The sequence below is a fragment of the Alligator mississippiensis genome, chromosome 6 (genome assembly GCF_030867095.1).
Source record: "Alligator mississippiensis isolate rAllMis1 chromosome 6, rAllMis1, whole genome shotgun sequence".
In the NCBI taxonomy this organism is placed as follows: domain Eukaryota; kingdom Metazoa; phylum Chordata; order Crocodylia; family Alligatoridae; genus Alligator; species Alligator mississippiensis.
In genome coordinates, this window is record NC_081829.1 from 66543302 (window position 1) to 66566486 (window position 23185).

General features: G+C 44.4%; 1 protein-coding gene across 2 annotated transcripts; it reads left to right on the plus strand.

Moving 5' to 3' along the window:
- Positions 1-12351: 12351 nt before the first annotated feature.
- LOC132243308 (uncharacterized) lies at positions 12352-22942 on the plus strand. Of its 2 annotated transcripts, none has more exons than XM_059729945.1 (4): positions 12352-12484; positions 15751-15861; positions 18251-18368; positions 21570-22942. In XM_059729945.1, the coding sequence occupies exon 4, from the start codon at positions 21604-21606 to the stop codon at positions 22774-22776; it is 1173 nt and encodes a 390-aa protein (XP_059585928.1). In that variant the 5' UTR covers positions 12352-12484; positions 15751-15861; positions 18251-18368; positions 21570-21603; the 3' UTR covers positions 22777-22942. The 2 variants fall into 2 exon arrangements, with proteins under 2 accessions (XP_059585928.1, XP_059585929.1); XM_059729946.1 differs by having other exon boundaries at positions 21582-22942.
- The last annotated feature ends 243 nt before the right edge of the window (positions 22943-23185 follow it).

Sequence of the window (23185 nt, forward strand, 5' to 3'; positions counted from 1 at the left end):
GAACGAGGGGGGTGGAAAGTTTAATGATTAAATTTGTGATACTAAGCTGTGGGAAAACATGAGCACATCAGAGGATTGGGTAAGGATCCAGGATGATCTTGACAGACTGGTTCTATGGAAGGAACAGAATCAGATGAGCTTTAACAGGGAGAAGTGCAGGGTTCTTCATCTGGGTAGGAACCATCACCATAATTATACGATAGGTGGTGGTACACTGGCTGGCACACCATCTGAATGGGGCCTGGGGTCATAATCGACCAGAAGATGAACATGAGCCAACAGTTCTATGAGTTTGCCAAAAAGGCAAATAGAATTCTGGCATGCATCAGCTGATGTGTTGCCAATAGATCAAAAGAGGCGCTTCTCCCTCTCTATATGGTGTTAGTGTGGTCACAGCTGGAGTACTGTGTCCAGTTCTGGGCACCACACTTAAGGAAGGATGAGGACAAGCTTGAGAGGGTACAAAGAAGGGCCACCAATATGATTATGGGCCTGGAGGATAGGCCGTATGGGGAGAGAATCTGGGAACTGAGCCTGTTCAGTCTGAGTAAGAGAAGACTGCGCGGTGATTTGACAGCTATCTAAAAGTACATTAGTGGTGAGCATCAAGATTTAGGGGAGCAACTCTTCAGGAAGGCACCTCAAGGGAGGATGAGGATCAACGGGCATAAGTTAATAGAGGGAAAATTCAGGCTGGACACAAGAATTTTTTTTTTTCCTGGAAGGGTTACCATAATCTTGAACACTCTCTCAGCAGAGGTGGTGCAGGTGCCATCCTTGGAGGTATTCAAGATGAAGCTGGATAAGCATCTTGTTGAGCTTGTTTAAGCCCAATAACTTCCTGCCGATGGCAGAGGACCAGACTTGATGATCTTGCAGGTCCCTTCCAGATCTTTGATTTTATGATTCTATATTGCAGACACCAACAAAATGAAAAGTTCAGATACTAATGAGGCTATACAGAACTTAAGCAATGATTAAATAAGGCTGAATATAAAAGAAAACTTTAAACAATACTATAATTCACTGCTCTGTAAATGGGTACAACTTTAAAGTATAAAATATGTCAAGCTGCCCTAGAAGTCCCTGTAGCAGGTACTGTGCCAAGAGCCAGGCGTGTGTTCCCCTGGGAAGGGGAAAGGGCAGGCAGGCTGCCTGTAGCAAGCACCCAGCAACCCACTTGCCCCTGTGGAGTAATCAGGGTTGGGGGCTTGGCCAGGGCTGCCTGGCCAACTTACTGTGGTCCCTGGTCATTTGTGTGAGGATGACCCCTGATCTGAGGCCAGGCAGTGTGTAGTCCCCTCGTATAGTGTATGCAGAAATGTTGCTAACTCTCACAAACAGCCTCTTTCTCCTGGCTCTACAGGTCCAGCAGCTGTACATGGAGAAGAGGCACCAGCTGCATGTATGGATGCACCTTCAGGGTCACTGTCAGTTTCAGCCAGTGCCCTTCATATGCAGCAGCTCTGGCAGTGGTGGACCCAGGTGCTGGACTGGTTGGTCACCATGGCAGGGGAGCAGCTTGCAGGTTTGTGGGCTTAGTGCATGGAGGGACTAGGAGGACTATGTGTTCTGGGAGAAAATCCTGGCCCTCGAGGAGAGACGCATTCTCTTCCCCAAGAGGATGGTGGAGGCCCAGGAATGGTAGTCAGCCATGGTGACCAGGGCAGTGGAGGCCATAGAGGAAGACCATTGGGTGCTGAACACTATCCTGGCTCTGGTGGTCACCTTGATCCCTCCTGCTGCTCTGCCCCCAGACCTAGCCTCACCTGCCCCCTGGCAGCTGCCTGCTGCCTAGCCAGAATCCTGACTTGGGCTGAGGTGCAGCAGCACTTTCTGTGGCCAGGCCCCCTGCCAAGGCACACACCGCAGGTCCTGCCAACCAACCCCACCTCAGCTGCTCACCCCAGCTCTGGCCCCAGAGCAGGAGCTGCCTGCAGTGGAGTGGGACCAGCACCACACATGGGCTCTGATGGTCCTGGCTCCAGGTTGCAGGAGGGGGAGCTGACTGTGCCAGCAAAGCAGCAGCTGCCCTCTTCCCAGGTGAGTCCCTTATCATGAGCCGCACTGCGGCATGTGCATTTGCGGTGGTACAGCCAGATGCTGGGGTGTTGGGCACCTGTTCCCAGGATCTGCCCCATAGGCACCCCCACCTTACTGTCACCTACCCCCAGAGAGCGCACAGAGCACTATACATAGTGTGAATGGGGAAGAAGTTTCTTTATTGATGGTGGGTGGAGTGATTGTTGGTGGGGCTCTGTAGGGAGGGGGGGAAGGACTCTGTTGTTTGGGAAGGAGGTGGGGAAGGGGTCTGTTGTTCAGGGAAGAGAAGGCAGGGGCTCTCTTGTTTAAGAGAGAGGGTGGGATAGGGTCTTTGTTTATGAGGGGAATAAAGTGCTTTTCAGAAAACTACCTGAAGTGAGAGTTGTGCTCTGTCAGTGCATGGAGGGGGTGGTGTCTGTGGCTGGCCACCCAGGTAGCTTATAGTGGGGAACATAGGCATGGGTGACTGATGCCTCCTGAGTCAGGGCAGGGGCAGTTGCCCCCCCAGCGGACGGTCAGCGACCAGTTGGGGGCGGGGTAAGGGGGGCCCCGTGACTGATCCTGCATGCCACTGGCACTTCTGGACAAACCACTGGCACTTCTGGGCACTCCGCTGGCACCGCAGGTGGTTAGGTCAAGGGATGTTATTGTCATGGGTGACCTAAACTACCCAGATATTTGCTGGGTGGAGCAAACAGCCAGGTCTGACTGCTTGCCTAGGTTCCTGGCTGTATTACAGGACCTTCACCCTATCGAGGAAGTGCACAGCCCCACTAGGGGTAATGCCTTGCTGGACCTGGTCCTGGCCACGGGGGATAACCTGGTGAGGGGACTGCAGGTCCTTGACCACCTGGGCAATAGCGATCATCACCTTCTGGATTTCACTATCCAACACAGGGTGTCAAGTGCTTATACCAAGGCTAATGCCCTTGATTTCAGAAGGGCCAACTTCAATGAGCTTAGGAGACTAGTGGGGGAGGCACTGAGGGCCCAGAAGTTAGAAAAGATGAGAGTCAATGAGGGATGGTCGTACCTTAAGGGGGTGATCCTCCAGGCTTAAAGGATAACAGTCCCTGAGAGAAGCAAGGGGGTAAGAGTGCTTAGAAACCCCCTTGGCTCAGCAAGGGCATTCAGCAATGCCTGAGGACTAAAAGGGGGGTGTACAACCAGTGGAAGGGAGGAGCCATCCTCATCAATAAATTAAGCAACTGTGGCATTGATGCCTACACAGTTGGATGGGTAAAATATTGGCTGATGGGGCGCACCCAGAGAGTAGTGGTGGATGGGTTGTACTCAATCTGGCGAGATGTGAGCAGTGGGGTACCCCAGGGCTTGGTCCTCGGGCCTGCACTGTTTATGTTCTTCATCAGCGACTTGGACGAGGGGGTGGAAAGCACGCTGTCCAAGTTTGCTGATGACACTAAGATGTGGGGGGAGGTGGACACACTTGAAGGGAGAGAGAGGCTGCAAATAGATTTAGATGGTCTACAAAAGCGGGCAGATGAGAATAGGATGGGGTTCAACGTAGACAAATGCAGGGTGCTGCACCTTGGGAGAAGGAATCCACAGCATACATACAGGCTGGGGAGTTCCCCTCTTGAAAGCACAGAGGTGGAATGGGATCTCGGAGTCATTATTGACTCCAAGATGAACATGAGCTGCCAATGCCAGACTGCAGCCAGCAAGGCCAGCCATACCTTGTCATGCATCCAAAGATGCATCTCAAGCTGGTCCAGAGAGGTGATACTCCCCCTGTATGCGACTTTGGTCAGGCCGCAGTTGGAGTACTGAGTACTCTGAGATGCTTGATGGAGTTATCCAAAATGACAGATATGAAGTTTTAATCCTGCCTACAGACTTGCTGCTTGTACACGCTACGCAGGTTTACTTCGGTTTAATTCTCCCTAAACTGAAGTGGTGGTTTTTTAAAACACTGCTTCAATTTAGAGAAAATTAAACCAAAGTAAACCCCCATGCATGTACACAAGGGTCAGGCCTGATCCTTACCTGCCTCTCCAGCAGCAGGGGGGAGGGGAGGTCAGAGGTCAAGCTGCGGTGGGTGGAGCAGTCCCTGAGCTGCAATGGGACCAGTGCTTCCCTCCGTGGTGGTGGCAGCACCCCACAGGTGGCCCCCACCCACTGGCACTGGCAGTCCCGGGGGCACCGCAGCCTTAGAGGGAAGCACTGGGCCCCAGTACAGCCCAGGCAGGCAGGCAGGCTCTGGGGAGAAAAAAAAAAAAGATCAGGCTTACTGCTTTTTTTTTTTTTTTTTTCTTCAGTGCCTGGAGTGTGGGGTATACTCTATTCTCAATGTTATTAAATGATTGTGCAATATAGGCGTAGTGGGCACGCTTGACAATACAAACTCCTCAATGCTATAATTTATTGTATATTAATAAATATACAGCCTGCACAGGCTGTTGCTGAGCTGTCTGTACAGCCCCTGAGCTGCATGGGGCCTGGTGCTTCCCTCTGCAGCTATAAGGTAGCAAACTAAAACATCTCAGACATGTTTTATTTTGCTATGTCCCAAAGTCACTTAACGTGCAATACATTGCCGACAGCGTAAACAGCTGCGCCATTAAAGTGGTGCAAAAAGGCATTTAAGCTGCTTTAACGGCCAATTTTGTGGCATGTACAAAGTTAAAGGTTAGTTTATAGGGAGTCATCTCATAACAGAATATAATAGCATTTACAGGACTGAAGTACTCAGCAAGTTACCCATAGACTGAGGCACTAGATAATACATTATTACAAAAGGTTCAAATGTGGTGTCTTAAATGAGGCACGTAGGGACTTCAAGAGATGGAGAATCTGCCAAAACTCTTGGTAACATATTTCAAATAGTAATTATCTTCTTGTTGAATAATTATTCCCTCAGGTCTGTTTGAATGTGTGCAGTTTCTACTTCCTGGTAAATGACTTGGGTAAATTAAACAGCTGTTTACAATGAAATATCTTACAGAGAGGCACATGGTAAAAAACAGAATCAAACCACCTCATTCTATTTTTGTATAAGCTAAGTAATGTAAATATCTTAAATTACTCACAGGAAGACAGGTGTTCCAGACCACAGAGCTATATTAGTAGTTCTCTGCTTGGCCTTTTCCAAATTCTGTACAACAAGACAACATTTTATCTTTACAAGAAATTTCTTTTTGTTGCTGTTAGCAATAGACTCTAGTAGTTCATTGTGTTCAGAAGTTCTTATTACATAATTGCCTGCCTTTGTAAAAGAATGAACTGATTTTTAAATTGTTTTTAAAACACAGGATAATGTCAGTTGTCATAAATAGCTAATATTGCCTTCTGTATTTTTGGCAATTGCTTTGAAGATGTACTTTTTCTGTACGTTCTTTATTAATTTATTTAGAATCATCTCCCTTATCTATAGCCTTATGTGATCTAATGTGACATCTAGCCACGGTTCTGCATTAGAAGTAGAGGGGGAAAACATGTACACTGTCATGGAAAGAACGTAAAAAACATATCTTGTATATAGTAATATTGTTTGAGATCAATATGGACATTCAAAGAGATGAAGAAAAAATATCTTCTGCTTTCTTGTATTTGAACATATTGAATTTTACTGAAGTTCTGATGGCATCCCTTAAATGAGGCCCAGCCCATCTTTTTGCTTTTAGGAAAAATTATGCAGATCGTAGCAAAGGAAGAGGATCAAAGTCTGTACAGAATAAAATAGTTCTACACAGAAAGGCAGATGCTATGTGGTAGAAGGCGTGCAACATATATTTAAAATGTTAGTCTCGCCAGCAACACAGAATACCTTTTATGAACCACTAGTTTCAGCATAGTCTGTTGGAAGGTTGGTTGCCTCCTCCCTAGCTACACTGCTGATTTGTAGTACTTATTCAAGTTATGGAATGGTCTATGAGTTTTAATATTAATTCAGGCATGTCAAAGATGCAGACATATCATCTGGCCTTGGGTGCTGCCCATAGGTCTTGGCATTGACACACAGGCAGCGTGATGTGGCTCTGTGCGCCTCATACAGCACCCATTCCTGCCTCTCTGAGACCAAGCAGTAACAGTGCCCACTCCAATGCATGTCCTGGAGTGGCAAGATGGCCGCAATGTGCAGCACAGCCCTGAATTAGGACCATGCTGCACACAGTGCCCACTCTAGTGTGCTCCAGAACACATGCTGGATCTGGCATATTGAGGCTATCTGTGGGTTCAGTCCAGCCTGAAAACTGGTGCTGCGGCATTCATCTAGCCTGCGGGGCTGAATGAGGTTGACAGCCCTGATTTAATTGATCAGTGCTTTGTTTCTGTGACTTGTGCAGTTGCAGAACTGATTCCTTTATTCACTATTAAAACTGTACAATGCCAGCATTCCTTTCACCAGATTCTCTTTGAGTGTATGCTTTTAAGGGTTTTATTAAGTAAGTTAATACATACTTTAATTCAATATACTTGCAGTGGTATATTGCAGGATAGGTGCAACATACAGGCAGATATATTTTCCTTTTTACTAGTTCCCTGTTTCACTCTTAGGATCACAGTTGCCATTATAGGTAATAAAGACTGTACTTTCCAATTGTATGTGTTAAAGCAACTTTTTTTTTGGAAACATCTTGATTTCTTCCAGTAGTGTCACTTGGAATAACCATAGTCCACAAGTAATTTGTTAAAATTTAAAAAAGACTTGTCCAAGTTTTTTTTTTTTTTTTTTTTATTTCCCTGAAGTGAAGAAGCTGCACTGTCTCACATAATGTAGTTATGTCAGGCTGCAACAGGGTCTTGAAGTTGAGCAGGTGGAGCAAGTCCATGCTGAAGCTGTGGGCTGTATCCTGTGGGCAGATGCCCACTCCTGTCCAGTCCTCCATTGGTGATCCTAAAGTCATAGTTTGCTGACATATTTAAGGGTTGAGGGGAGGGGGAAAAAGGAAGAATGTTTAGACAAACCTTGATAGCCCTATGACGTTGACATTAGGTAGATATAAAAGCGTTGCTCTCCAGAAAAGCCAGCATTGTAGGAGGTGTTCCTTATTCTTCCTCAGCGAGGACAACAGGAACCAGGATTTTGCTTCTAACAATCCCCTGTTGTGCAGGGTATTGAAGAGAATCCATACAGAGGGCTGGGCAAATCTCTTTGCTATCTGACCAGTGTTGAAGAAGGGAAAGCCATAAAAAGTGGGGCTAAATCATAAAAACTCTTGATTGTAAAACAGGTGTGACCTGTTAATTTCTGTTATAAAAAATATCAGTTAAGAGTTTGAATTGATGATAGATGAAGTCACAGATTGTCTACAAAGTAATATGAAAGTGTGCTTGTACCCTACCTGCACTATCTTAATCTGCCTGGAGTCATTATCAGTAAAGTCTGTGGCACAAGATCTTCAGCATGTGTTTGTAACCAGAATTCAAAATCTTCAGGAACCTGGGGTACCTATTGTGGTTGCCAGCACATGTTGAATCATGGGATCCCAGGTCTTCACTGCTATTGCACCTTTGCTAGCCAGAGCAAACTTTTATACACGTTAGTGCTATGTAAAGCTGCTAAATCCAATGTGGTACTTGTCTAATAATATTTGAATCAGGAGATGAATATCAGATCACCATGGTTAATAGGAACCTGATGTACCTAGTTTTCTCTTATAGTTGTAGACAATTTGGAGTTTCAGAAATCTCCAGACAAGCTATTACAGTACTTTGTTTTTACTGGCTGTGTCTACACAGGATGCTGACTGTGCATCATTATTGTTCAGTCACTTAGTATTTGTTTATACTAAATGGGTATAAACTAAATGGGTAAAAACAAGTACTAAATAACTGTGATGTAACCAGAGGTACTATCCAGTAAGTAGCACCAAGGAACAGCTTTTTCTTGATGCTGACAGCATAGTAGCCCAAGGTCTGCTGTACAGTAGCATCACATCATGCTTTCTGCCATATGATGCTTAATACTTGTTTATCCAAGTACTAAATGACAACTGCGCAGTCAGCTTCTCAGGTAGATGTGGGTACATTAAAAAAAATCAGTTAAGTTACCTTAGAGTTAAGTTAGATCAGTTAAGTTACCTTAGATAAAGAATTAGTAATGGAGAGGCATCAGGATGTGTGTATTCTTGGTGAAATTAGCTGAGAATAGGGGTCCTTTTCAGTCTTTATTTTGGACAGTTTAAGTTTAAATTAATGTAGGAGAAATAGTAGAGGTAGCAAAAAACTATAATATGTAAGGAAGTTGTGGGATAACCACGATCTTGATCAATCTAAAGGATTATACCAGACACTTTCAGAACTTTCAGAAAAGCTGGAGTGTTGAGGCCACGAACTGGAGAATGCTGCTCTGTACCTTATAACTGCAAAAGATGACACAAAGGAAAAGGATATTGACTACACAGGAAAGGATACTGACTACAAAAAACATTTCATTTAAGAATAAATAAAATACTTTGATCCAGCTGATGATTTGTTTTTAATTTTGAATTTCCAGAGATCAGAATAATTTATTCAAACATTTCGAAGTACAAGAAATAAGATTTGTCTGCAGCTGAAGTTAATATTAAATCAGGAGGAATGATAAAGCCTGAGGGAGCTGGAACTGCTTAGTGGGTTAAACGTTTAGATCTAGAGAAGAAAAATTAGAGATGCAATAGGACATTAGCATATGTGGGGTGTGGAATTTTGGACTGGTCTAAACAAGAAAATGTATTGCTCTGCTAGTTCTTTAATCACTTTGTCCAACAAAACATGTCTGTGCACGAAGTTGTATCTACCTTTATGCTAACAAAAAAAATCTTATGTCACTGTAATGACACTGTAAAATTATATATTTATATCCAGACTTCAAAGAGGAGGCTGTAAACACAAGTTGAGTATTATTTCATGTTGTAATAGGAAATAGTTCTCTGCAAATATAGAGCATGATTAGTGACACAATTTAGAAGGCTATAACAGACTCTCCCTTATCAGATAAAGCCTTAAAAGCAGGCATTAAGGAGGTGTGGTGAGAAGAGAAAACCCTAAAACAGCTTTAGGGCTGTTACAGATCAGAGACACAGTTGTTGGATTTTATACAATATGATGCTGCATTTCAAGCCTTGACTTGTCTCCTTGCTTCTGAGAAAGTGGCTTGAGTTCAGGGAAAGGATCTTGCCCAGTTATAGCAGGAAGGGTTGGGGTAATATCTTCACCTCCCTCTTCTGACTTGTTTGCCTTTTAGATATATACTGTAGTAACAGGCCAGCATCTTTATTTTTTGTCTACTTCCCTTCTGTGTTTCTCTACAATTTGTGCATGGCTTGTAAGAGATCCATAAGTGACAACTGTTGGTGAAGTCTTTTCCAGGAGCAGGGCAGGAGCATATTTCAGTCTTGGTTCAAATGGTTTGCAATTGTATGCTTTATTTTTAGTAGAGTATAGAGGATGTGGAGGAAACTTCTGGTGGGGTGTCTTCTCTTCCAACAGCAGAGAAAACATAAGGAGATAAATCAAACTCAGTGTATTTTCTAGAGAATGTTTGTTTGTACTGAAGCTAAGTGGATGTTTTATTGGATCAACTGTATGATTTTTTTTATAATCATCTTATGGTCCTTGGTGTGTCCGTGTCTCGTGAACTGCCGGTACACCATTTGTGAGCAGAGGTACCCTAAGCCAAGCAGTGTCCATCTAAATTTGCATTCATTAAACAAAGGGAGGAGGGTTTAGATTCAGGGCTCTGGTATACGCTGACTGCCAAGAATAGACTGCAGATTGTTTTCTGGGACCTGGGATAATCAGCTAATATCCTAACTATCCTAATTGGCTAATATCCTGGGAAATGGGTTGGGAATTTGAAGGGAATGGGATCTCTGGGCAGATTTCCTGGATCTATTCAGGTCAGTTGTACAGCAGGATTAGTGAGTTACTGCTGAAACATGGAAATATTTGTTCTTAATATGTAAATAAATACAGGGGAAAGAAAATCAGAGAAAAACATCTGTTTGAGAGACTCCAGGCTCTGAGAGCTGTAGAGCATAGAAAGTTAAGGAAAATGAACAGAAAGCAAGAAGCCTTGGTTTTCTTTTGTGCAGAGCAAGAGAGAAAACATGAGTCTGGCACTGTCCTCACCCCTCAGTAGCTCTTGTCATGTTCTAGACTGATCAATTTTCTTTTCACAAGCCCAAATACAATTTAGGGCACAACTGGCTACAGAAAAGGATCTGGGGTTCACAATGGACTACTACAAGCTAAATAGGAGGCACCATTGTGGTATCACTGCAAAAAAAAGCCTGGAATATATTTAAAAAAAATGGTTGGTGCATGTAAGCCGCTCTATTCAGGATTGGTGAGTGATCCCCTGGACTACTATACAGTCCTAGGCACCATATGTCGAGTACATTTTGGACAAAACAGAAAGGGTCCAATGAAAAGCAACAAAGGGCCCTTCTCTAGACTCTCTCAAGCAGAACTGGACTCAATACTCCAGCTGCGGTCTCACTGCTGGCTACAGTGTTGCATTGCCAGCTCATGTTCCTACTGTGGTCTATTATTACCCCCATGTCCCTTTCATTCATACTGCTGGTTAGGTTGGTGGTGCCAATCCTGTAGGTGTGCAGGGGATGGTTCATCCCCAGGTGGAGCGCTTTACATGTCTCAAACATCTGGGCCATGGCCCTATGACCTGGCCCATAGATCTTGGACCGACTGCGTAAAGCCAGTCTGGCATATGGGCTAGAACTTGCACCAGAGGCAGTGCCCATGGCACCGTGGGTTGGCATGGGGCCTGCACTGCATGCAGCACCCTCAAGAGGCTGGCCCTGTTTGCTGGCTCTGGAACATGTCCAGATTCATCAATGCCAGAGCTAGTTCACAGGGTTGGTCTGGTAGGGAATAGGTCAGCTCCACTCTAGATGTGGGTGCATGGGGTCGGCATGAGGTGCATACTGCACAGGGTGCAACCATACTGGTTTTGGGTGCTGACTTGGGTGTTCACAGGTGTCCTGGGGCCCCATTTGGACCATCACCAGAGCCAGTTCACAGCACGGGAGTGTGTGATCATGTGCCCTATACCAGCCCTGGAGTGCGGCTGGTGCATGCCTGGGGCCAGAATGGCCATGTATACTGCATGTGGTGCCCAGAGTGCATATGGCCTGCAGTGCGCTGCCAGACTAGCCCTGCTCACTAGTTCCACTGCAGCTCAACCAGCAACCATCATCCATCCCTGGTACTAGGTGAGTTAACTGCACCTCCCCTTCCAGTGATCCAGTTAAGCATCAACTAAAGATCTACGTTAAGATAAGTAGAAGGGGTTGAACAGCATGTTGGTGATTTGATGCTTCTTGTTAGTTGAAGGAGACTTGAAAGGTCTGCTTATGCTTTCTTTTTTTCAGGCAGTCTATATACATGTAGTTTTTGGCATGTAAGGTTTAAGGTGCAAGTTATGAGGTATAAGATATGACCGGAGGTCTTTAAGAACTCATACAGGTACTGTCCACTTGCTCACTGACTTAATACAGTGAGTTTCTGCATATTTTCCATGGTGTCTCTCTTTGCATTATGGCATTTATAAGCTGCTGCAGACTCCTACAACTTAATTGTGATTTCTGAGCGTATGAGATCCCTTGTCTTCTTTCAAAACACTTTTGCTTTGTAACACTTTCTATAAAATGCTTCCTTTCCTCTATTAGTAGGATTACTGATTAAACAGTTGCTTCTCTGTGTACACCGAAGTGAGAAGTAATTGTACCTTTGGTTTTACCTTCCAGTCAGCGGGCTGAGTAATAATCAATGTTTTAAAAGACAGTTTTGCTCTGCTAAGGGACATAGATGTGGGACTGACAGTTTAAGGAACAGCTCTTGGGAGAACCTTACTTATCTCCAAAGGGGGATAGGGATTTTCTCTCTTCATGAATCTGTGACTTCAAGAATAATTTTGATGCTGAAAATTTTTAACATGGCAGAAGCATGTGTTAAAACAACAGTTAGTAGTCACTGGAAATGCTGTTGCAAAATACAACTGAGATAGTGTTGAATGCAGAGGGTGATAAAGAAAAAAACATCTTGGATAAAAAAAACTCAGAGATCAAGCAAAGAATTGGATGTTTTCTCCAGCCCCAAATTGCAGCCTCTTAGCAGATTGTTTGTTTAAATGTTCATTGGTGTGCTCTACTGCAGCATCATTATTGCAATCTACTTTACTTTTGTGGGCTACAGCTTGGGATTTGTTTCTGGTAGTGCCTTAAACATCTGAAAATAACAACTAAGAAACTAGCAGAGAGAGAGGGAGAGGTTGTGGAACAGGTTCTCAAAACTGCTGCTCACAAGGCTGGGAGGGAGGGGGAAAAGGAAAAATGTGGGTTTTTTTCTTTTAATTTTTTAAGCAAGTGGCAGTTCTACTTATTTCTTTACTTTGCTGTTGTTTTAACACTAGAAATATCAGCGCCGTTCCCCTCTGAAGTTTGGTACTGCATCTGGATGCCACAGGAGGACTCTGGTGAGAAATATCTTTTCCCCTCAGTGATTCAGATGGGCATGTTGGTATTTACTAGGGCAGGATGAGGGATTCATCTCTTCTCAGTAATTTTCACCTTGAAAGACAAATTTGTAGTTACTGATGGTGGTCCAGACATGGCAGAATTGGTGTTGTCTGCCAGGGACTAAGTCTGTATTGAATGGGGCAAGTTGTCCTCTAACCAGAAAGACAAACAACTTCAGTTAGGGTCAGCATTTTCACCCTTTTCTTCTGTTGTACATAGGTATTCAAAAAAAGGATCTAAAAATCTGTAATTTCAGTAAGTGAAATGCAGGTTAAACCAATTCTTGTTTTCAAAGCTGCCTGGTCAAGGAGGGAGTTTCTAAGCTTGCATCTCTCATTTATACCATCAATGTACTTTGGAGTGTCTTAGCAGCTCTCTGGGATCACCTTAATCCTTTTTTTTTAAATTAAGTGTTATGTTTCACCTTTGAGACAGAGCCCCCTGACAGAAGTCGTACAAAGTTGTGGTCAGTGTGCTGACATTTCAGGATGTTGGACCATAGTCTAAGGCCTCCTCTTGAGGTCACTGAGCATAAGGTGGCTGAAAAATACAAGTTGCTATAGAGGCATTGGAAACAAAGATGCACTATCTGGGCTAGGGAGCCCAGAGAGTGCATCATGTAAGTTTTTTTCACCTGTACAGTTGAAGCTAAGGATATATTCCTTGGGGAAAAGAAATATTCCTTCAGATACAGCCCACATGGTAGGTCTGGATTATTTCATTAAATACAATATAGATGGGCAGTTGAGGGCTACAGTTAGGAAACATTAGACTTCAGGTTGCTGGTGCAGGTCTTAACAGCCCCCTTATGTATATGCTTTAGCATGGGGTGTTCAGTTATGAGTTGATTTACCCCTTCCACCCTTCCCCTCTGCTCAAAAAAATATATAGTTGATGGAACAAACAAATATTTCCCCTTATCTCACTCTCAAAATGATTTCTATTTTTTTAAAGAGAAACTGGTTTGGAAAATTGAAGATGAGGCAGACCCACTGCAGGGTTAGTTTGTGTTTGAACCGAGTTCATCAACATTCAGCACTTGACTATAGGCACTGCCTGGTCTACCTGTTACATGGAATTCATTTCCATTGTTGTTCTCAAAAAGCTTCCGGTGGCTCTGAATCTGATCAAAACCTCAAAGAGAATTCTTGCTAGGGAAGCAGCTCCAGAAATTCTCATTTTCCTGACCTGCTCTGGGTGGTCTCAAATGGAGATATGATGGGGCTGAGCAACTGAAAGTTGAAGTTAGGGAGACCTTTGCCCAAATAGGCCCTGCTTAGCTCTTATTTTCTTATTCATAGCTTGCTAATGGTTTGTCAAAGAATCTCCATTTTTCTCCACTCCCAATTTAAAACTTTAAGTTTGTGAGAACATTAAGAACCAGTGTTTACTGGTATAATGTGAATGTAATATGTGTAATAGCAGGAGGAACCAGGGGGCAGTCTGCAGAGCTGTGCTGACTGTTAATTTGGACTACAGCTCCTAGAAAACCCCAGGGATGGGAGTGGGGGGGTGGGGGGGTGGAGGGAGGCAAGGGAAAAGGGAAGAGGAAGCTTGAGGCTGGCATAAGGGGATCAGTGTGCAGAGATCAGTGTACACATGAAACCTGTTCAGTCCTACGCAAAGGAGTGCACAGTGGACTTGGAGATCACACTGGTGTGGTTACCCAGGACTGTAGACCAGGTGTTCTCAAACTGTGGGTCATGACCCCCTGGGGAGTTGTGAGCAACTTAAAAGTGGGTGCAAACTTCCCAGGAAGTATGTGCAGTAGTGCAAGGAAGTGGTGTGTGATGATGGCACAGAGTGGTGGATAGCTGCCGCGTGCGAGCTCCCTGTCCCACGCCACCAACATCTAGCACTCAGGGTCACAGTATCACAAAGTTTGAGAACCCCTGCTGTAGACAATAGGTGGAGGAAGAAAATAAGATTTGGGGTGCCCTAGGAGCGGTGCGATGACATGTACCTCCTGCACGCTGGCTGTGCCACCTGCCCAATGGTGGAAGGCATGTGGCATCATGCAGCTGCTGGGGCTGCAGTGACAGCCACCTCCACCCCATACATAGATTGGGGGGGGCATGTGCCCCCTGTGCCTGCCCTGTGGGTGTGGGTAGCGGCAAGAGCCTTCCCTCCCCTGCGCCCCTGAACAAGCCCCCCCAGGCAGCAAGCATTCCACAACCCACCCCAGGGTTCCATTCACCCCCCCCCCCCTGCAGGGCCTTGATCTGCACCCCCCATACCTCTTCCTTCCCCCATGCCTCTTCTCATCCTCACTTTTACCTGCTGGGCGCTGCTCCACACATGTCCGGGCTGGGCTGAGTTCTCAGCTTCCTTCAGGGTCCAGCTGCTCATCCCTTTCTGTGCCTGCCCATTCTCCTCACTGCAGCCACCTGGAGCCCTTGCCTGGGCTGCCTATGTTTGGTGGGGGCTAAGGCCCATTAGCTCTGGAATTCTGCTGCCTATGCTGTAGACTGAAAAAATTGGATTCAGACTTGGGGGCAGCTGGAGGCTACTGTTTGAGCACTTTAGGAATGAAAGATATGTTTGGGGACATCTCTGGAGGTGGGTGTGTGGGGAATTAAAGCACTGTGTGAATGTTACCACAGTGTTGATGTTTCTGTTCTCCAAGCTTTTTGTTGATTTCTTGCTGTTTTTCTCTATACCCCTCCACATGATCAATACCTTATTTAAACTATAGAATCCAGAAATGGGAGCACAGATTTTTATGGCTTCCCAAAATTCTCCTGTTCATACATCAAGGGATTCTATTAGTCATGTTATTGCATATGATGCTCATGATCAGTTAAGTGTAAGTGCCAACTTCTTTGCAGGGGGTCTGCTTAATAGGATACAGTCACCATTCTAGTAAATAACCTCAATTCTGTGTTCCTAAAACTGTTTGGTATGTCCCATTTCATTGTGCAACCTAAGAGTTGAAAATATGATATAAAAGTATAGTTAATTTGTTTATCAACATTTTAAATAGCTTCCCCCCTCCTCCTTCCCCTCCCCACCCCCCCCCCCCCCCCTGCTACCCCATGGTAATGCTAGGTTTTTGCCTGGTGTTAATGTAAAGATAGGTTGCAGCAAACATGGCACTAGTTTCTCAAATTCTATGTTGATGATCATTTAAAAAAAAAATCACAGTGTACATTCCTTAACATTAAATGAAGTCTGTGTTAATATTTAATAAAACTATTTTTTATCCAGTACATTTATTTTGCAGAGAATGGAGATGTGGCTGTTTATTGTGGCACTGTGTCTGACGCAAGGAACAGGCAGATCAAAGGATAATGGAGGAAAAGGTCATGTGAATCCTGAACAATTTATGACTGTTGTAAGTTGTCTTCACTGCCAAGTCAACACTACAATACCGCTGCAATACTGTGTAATATGACTGAGCAAAGAATGAGTCTATGCCATTGAGAAAAGCCTTATCAGGTTGCTCCTGAAAGAGGTGGGAGATTAGTGCAAGATCTACTAAGAAGGAGCTATATTCAGCCTTTTTCTGTGTTTTCATCCTTTATCGTGATGAGCTTTCAATAATAGTGGGTGCCCTCAGCCTAATAATATACATGTTATTATTACATGATTAATTATTTGATGGTGCAATGTGTTAAATCTCTCAAGTTTCATTAGAAGTTTCACTGGATTCTTGTATGGAGTTGTAAAAAGACACTGAACAATATTTTGCTCCTCAGTTTTGCTAAATGAGTGAGTAGGCAGCTGTAAGTAGGCTTGTGCGAGTAGGCAGCTATTTGATCCGGGTTTGGATCTGGCTGCTTCAGATACCAGCGATCCAATCTGGAGCTCTGGACTGGGGTCCCACTTCGATCCGACCAAAGTAGCTCTGAAGCTTAGGAGCCGCCTCGGAGATCCGGCCATAGGGTATAATGGGGAATCAATGAAATATCTATAACTTTGTTGTTTTTTGTCTGATTTGGATGAAACTTGTAGGGCTGGTAACCTCTGCTGAGAGCATGAAGTCTGCCAAGACTCAAGGTGATAGGTATAGGGGTTTGGGGGAAACTGCATCCCAAATTCTTGAAAGCAAAACTCATGTCACGTCTATGTGTTACAACACTGGGGAGTGAAAACTGCAGGGGTAGTAGCCCCTGCAGAGGCCACAAAGCCTGCCAAGTTTCAAGGAGATAATTGCAGGGGTTTGGGGGGAACTGCACTTCAGCTGCAGACAAACAAAACTCCGAGCAAAACTCATGATATGGGTGACAGTGTGTGTGTTAAGGCAGAGCAGGTGTTAATTGTTGCTCGTTAACTCATTAAGACCTACAAAACCACAGACTAAGGAGAGGAAATAATCAATACAGACAATCAACTGCCCCAAGACAGAGACAGTCAGTTGCACAAGCATCCCTGTCACAAGTTTTGCCTGTCAGTAGCTAGAGGTACAGGGCCCCAGAACCCCCCTGCACCTATCTCATTGACAGCTGGCAGGCTTTGTGGCCACAGCAGGGGCTACCATCTCTGCAGCTTTAACCCTGCTGCACTTTAATACACACAGTGTCACCCATGTCATGAGTTTTGCTTGTCTGCAGCTTGAGGTGCAGTTCCCCCAAACCCCTGCACCGATCTTCTTGAACTTGGCAGGCTTCATGCTCGCAACAGAGGCTACCATTCCTGCATGTTTCATCCAAATATACTTAAAACAACAAACTTATAGATATTTCATTGATTCCCCATTATACCCTATGGCTGGATCTCCGAGGCAGCTCCGAAGCTTTTCTGAAACAGTTCAGAAGCTCCAAACCACTTTGGAAAGCCTAAAGAAGCCAGCACTTTGATCCAGACATGCTGCTTCAGATGCTGAAGTGTCCAAAGCTTCTCTGGATCCAAAGCATGGTCTGAAGCCTTGCACAGCCCTACTAAATGGCTCTGGATTCTTAACAGAGGCATAGATGGGCAGATCTATACCTGAGGCAGCCAGGATGCATGCAGAGGGAAGCACATAATACCACCATGCAAAGTGCAGTGGCAGCTATTGCACTGAGGCAGCAGTTATTTTTTGCCACCCTACAAAAACAGTTGCTCCTCAACCCAGTTGCACCCTACTGCCCCAGTTGCTTCTTGCTTAGTTACATCACTTGCTCTTAAGTGTTCCTCCAAAGCTGAATATTTTCAGGATGCCTCATAGTTATGCTACAGGAACTGAGGTTGTCAAACATTCAGAAAAAGTTTGAAAGATCAGAATTTGGGACCCAGACTTGCTTTTGTTCCATTGGTGCAACAGATTTAATATTTGTATTCTAAGTTCCTTATTTACAATTTTATCCAGAACTGACATTTTGTTGTCACTGACAATTGTTTCTACATGGAAAAGGAAACTCTAACTCTTTAGAAAGCATGATGACTTTTTTCCTTAATACTCCCTTATTTCATCAATATGCTAAAATTTGGATTAGTGAAAAGGTTGAAATTTGTGCAGATTTGGAGAAAAGTTTTTTCAAAGTACGGAGATGCTTTTACACAGCTAATTCAGTTTGAACTGAACCTCTGACTTCTACAAACTAGGCACGATTTCAGAAGCTGTACAAATTCTCAGAGAAGTTTCCTACTTTTTTCTGGTTTGTGCCAAGAGAACAATATAGTTTTGGAAGCAAATTCACATGGCTTTTAGTATTTTCCATGCCTTATCTGAAATCTGGGAAGGTCTAGAGCTTAAAATAATATAAACAAGACACTTTGGCAATTCCTGTTTTATTTCATAGAGAGAGATGATCCACTCCAAAGGATACCCCAGCGAGGAGCATGAAGTCCTGACAGATGATGGCTATTACCTTGGCATGAACAGAATTCCTCATGGTAGAGACAGTCCTGGGAGCACAGGTTGTTCCATTTTGTTTGACAATAAAAATGCAACATGAAATAATGGTTCTGCTCTGATCCCAGAGCCATAATTAGCTACTAAAGCAAATTCTTAAACCCCAACTATGGCTTCTGAAGCCTAAAATATGATACTACCTGGAATCCTTACATCCTCATGCATTTCCAAACTTATTTCTGAACAAGAAATTTGCATAGTATAAAAAAACCCTTTGTCCTGGCTTCAGTGTGTGGAATGTGACAGTATAGGTCCGTGGCTAAGGACAGACATTCAAAAAACCTGAGCCTGAATTGATTCACTCTTTGCAGGTTAGTATAAGCTGTGCAGCTTAAAATGATTAATAACTGGACAGACAAGGTTCCTTGGGTGAATTTGATATCTTTTATTAGACCAACACAAATGGTTGGAGAATAGTTATTAAGCAAGCTTTCGGGTTCAAAAACCCTTCGCCAGGCTAAGGACACTGCAGCAGTTGCTGTGTGCTCTTCCTGGATGGAATGAAAAGTAAACAAGCCAGGGGCTGGGCTGGGCTGGGGAGTCAGTTGCCAGGCAGATTGTAATGTATCAAAAATCCAATGTCTGTGTTTAGTCCCTGATCTCTAGTATCCAGCAGGTTGATGAAATGGAGCTCATAGGCTTGTCTCTGGGATGTGTTGTGTAAGTTTCCCTTGAGGATCAGGACTGAGAGATTGGAGAGAGAGTGGCCCTCCTGTGAGAAATGTGCACCCACCAGTAATTGGGTGTTTCTGTCTTTGATGGATTTCCGGTGTGCGTTCATTCTAGTGCGCAGTTGTTGTCTGGTCTCTCCTACATATCTTCCATCAGGGCATTTGGTGCATTGGATGAGGTATGCTACATTCCTGGAGGTGCAGCTGTAAGATCCTGGGATGCTGATGGCTCTGTTGTGGGGTGTAGTAATAGTGGAGGTGGTGGAGATGTGGGGGCAGGTTTTGCATTTCTTGTCATGGCACGGTCTGGATCCTTTTGGTGTGTTCTGGGGTTGAGGAAGTTTGCTTCTGGTGATGAGGTTGGCAAGGTTCGGTGCTTTTCTGAAGGCTAGGATGGGTGGCTCTGGAAAGATTTTTTTAAGAATAGGGTCTTTTTCTAATATGGGTTGCAATTTTTTGAGGATTTTCCGTATAGGTTCAAGGGATGGGTGATAGGTCATAACCAGCGGTGTGCGATTTGTGGGTGTTTTTCTTCTGTACTGCAGCAGTTCTTCACGTGGTATCCAGGTGGCTCTTTCAAACGTGCGATCTACCTCTCTGGAGGAGTGTCCTTGCTGGGTGAAAGCCTTTTTAAGATTGGTGAGGTGGTATCTGAGGGCTTGGCTGTATATCACAGCTTTTTTGGTGTGTTTCGGGTGATTGCTGGTTCTGTGCAGATGCGTGTGTTGGTCTGTGGGTTTCTTGTATACTGTGGTCTGTATTTCACCCTTCTGGATACTGATCATTGTGTCTAAAAAGGGGATGTTGGTGCTGGAGTATTCTAAAGAAAGTCGGATGGAGGGATGGTGATTGTTGAATTTCTGGTGGAACTCAATTAGAGATTCCCGGTTCTCACTCCAAATGATGAAGATGTCATCGATATATTGTAAGTACAGCAGGGGTTTGATGGTGCAGTTCTTGAGGAAGTCTTCTTCCAGGTGGCTCATAAAAAGGTTGGCATAGTGTGGGGGCCATTTTAGTGCCCATAGCTGTTCCCATCATCTGGAGGAAGTGTTGATTATTAAAAGTGAAATTGTTGTGTGTGAGGGTGAAGTGTATAAGCTCAGTGATATCTTTGGGTCTGTATTCTGGGTTGTAATCTTGCTCCTGTAGATATGTAAGGCAGGCATGGATGCCATCCTGGTGTGGGATGTTGGTGTATAGGCTGGTAACGTTCATGGTGGCTAGAAGTGTGTTGCTGGGAAGGTGGTCTATGTTTTTAAGTTTCCATAGCAAGTCTGTGGTGTCTTGGACAAAACTTGCTCTGTGGGTGACAAGCGGTTTTAGGATGGATTCAACAAAACCTGATATTTCTTCAGTTAGGGTCCTGTGGTTGGATATGATAGGTCTGCCAGGGTTCCCTTGTTTGTGGATTTTAGGGAGCATGTAAAAAGTCCCTGGGTTAGGTAGTGGGGGGATCAAGGTCTGTAGTTTTTCTTGTAATCTCGGTGGAAATGATTTGATGGTATTGTTGAGTTTTTTGGTGAAAAGGGGAGTAGGATCTTCTTGTAGTGCTTTGTAGTAGGTGGTGTCAGAGAGCTGTCTGTTGGCTTCCTTTATGTAATCCTCACGGTTTAGGATGACTATGGCTCCTGCTTTATCTGCTGGTTTTATTACTATTTGGTGGTTCGATCTTAGAGATTCTATGGCCTTTTTCTCTGGTAGAGAGAGGTTGTGGTGGTGGCGGTGTGTGTTGCTGATTATTTCATTGTTCATTCTTTCCCTGAAGTAGTCAATATAGCGGTCAAGGTTAGGGTTTCGTCCACTGCGAGGTGTCCAATCTGATGTTTTTTTGGGTTTTTTGGTATTGATCTTTTCTTGAATGTTGTCAGAGGATGAGTTGTTGGGAGTGGGTTCAGTGTGGTCGTGGAAATATTCTTTGAGGCGCAGGCATCGGAAGAATTCTTCTAGTTCTCCACATTGAAGTATTTTATTAGGGTATTTTTCTGGACAGAAATTTAGGCCTTTAGAAAGGACAGATTTTTCAGTTTTGGTAAGCACGTGTGGGGAGAGATTGATAATATTTGTGGGTTGGTTGCTGCTTGCAGTTTCATCAAGTCTGAGGTTGGAAGGTCATAAGGTGTTGGTGTTGTTCCTCTGATGGTTGTTTTGTGGCTGGGGACCTTATTCTTGGAGTAATTTGTCCCATTTTTTCTTTTTATGTAGGATGAATGCTGTAGAAAGTTTTTCGTAGTCTTTTTGTATCTGCTGTTTATTGTCAGGGAACATGCATGGATTTCTATCTTTTAAGTTGTTGTAGTGTATGACGATTTCCTTCCTGAGTTGGTCTCTTTTGGAGTAGAGTAGGTGAAGTAGATGATTTCTAATTTTCTCTGAGGTTCTTCTGCATAGCTGTACAGCATATTTGGAGTTGTGTGTAGTAGTCAGGGGATTGTGGATGTTTAGTCCTCGGGGAATGAAGTTGTGTTTCTTGCAAAGGCTTAGAAAATATATGTCGCTGTTGAGTCTGGCTTCTTTCTTTTTCATGTTGTACAGTTTCCATTTCAGACGGCTGAATTCGATATCTTCCATGTTGTATGCCAACCTTTTTATGAGCCACCTGGAAGAAGACTTCCTCAAGAACTGCACCATCAAACCCTTGCTGTACTTACGATATATCGATGACATCTTCATCATTTGGAGTGAGAACCGGGAATCTCTAATTGAGTTCCACCAGAAATTCAACAGTCACCATCCCTCCATCCGACTTTCTTTAGAATACTCCAGCACCAACATCCCCTTTTTAGACACAATGATCAGTATCCAGAAGGGTGAAATACAGACCACAGTATACAAGAAACCCACAGACCAACACACGCATCTGCACAGAACCAGCAATCACCCGAAACACACCAAAAAAACTGTGATATACAGCCAAGCCCTCAGATACCACCACATCTGTACTGAAGAGAACACCCGGGATTGCCACCTCACCAATCTTAAAAAGGCTTTCACCCAGCAAGGACACTCCTCCAGAGAGGTAGATCGCACGTTTGAAAGAGCCACCTGGATACCACGTGAAGAACTGCTGCAGTACAGAAGAAAAACACCCACAAATTGCACACCGTTGGTTATGACCTATCACCCATCCCTTGAACCTATACGGAAAATCCTCAAAAAATTGCAACCCATATTAGAAAAAGACCCTATTCTTAAAAAAATCTTTCCAGAGCCACCCATCCTAGCCTTCAGACAAGCACCGAACCTTGCCAACCTCATCACCAGAAGCAAACTTCCTCAACCCCAGAACACACCAAAAGGATCCAGACCGTGCCATGACAAGAAATGCAAAACCTGCCCCCACATCTCCACCACCTCCACTATTACTACACCCCACAACAGAGCCATCAGCATCCCAGGATCTTACAGCTGCACCTCCAGGAATGTAGTATACCTCATCCAATGCACCAAATGCCCTGATGGAAGATATGTAGGAGAGACCAGACAACAACTGCACACTAGAATGAACGCACACCGGAAATCCATCAAAGACAGAAACACCCAATTACTGGTGGGGGCACATTTCTCACAGGAGGGCCACTCTCTCTCCAATCTCTCAGTCCTGATCCTCAAGGGAAACTTACACAACACATCCCAGAGACGAGCCTATGAGCTCCATTTCATCAACCTGCTGGATACTAGAGATCAGGGACTAAACACAGACATTGGATTTTTGATACATTATAATCTGCCTGGCAACTGACTCCCCAGCCCAGCCCCTGGCTTGTTTACTTTTCATTCCATCCAGGAAGAGCACGCAGGAACTGCTGCAGCGTCCTTAGCCTGGCGAAGGGTTTTTGAACCCGAAAGCTTGCTTAATAACTATTCTCCAACCATTTGTGTTGGTCTAATAAAAGATATCAAATTCACCCAAGGAACCTTGTCTGCCTATATCCTTAGACCAACACGGCTACAACCTAAACCCCTAATAACTGGACAGACATTCTCTGTTAAATCAGGAAATACAGTGACATGCCTACAGTGGCTGAAGCCAGAAGCTGGGTGGCACTGGAGCATGCCTGCCAGCCACTGCCAAAGGGGAGGGAAGAGAGATGCCCTTCAAGGCTCTCACCCCTCCCTGATGGAGCAGAGGGGGCATGGCCAGGCACCAG

Coding starts and splice junctions, on each gene's coding strand:
- LOC132243308 (XM_059729945.1), top strand. CDS start 21,604: ATGTTGTATGCCAACCTTTTTATGAGCCACCTGGAAGAAGACTTCCTC.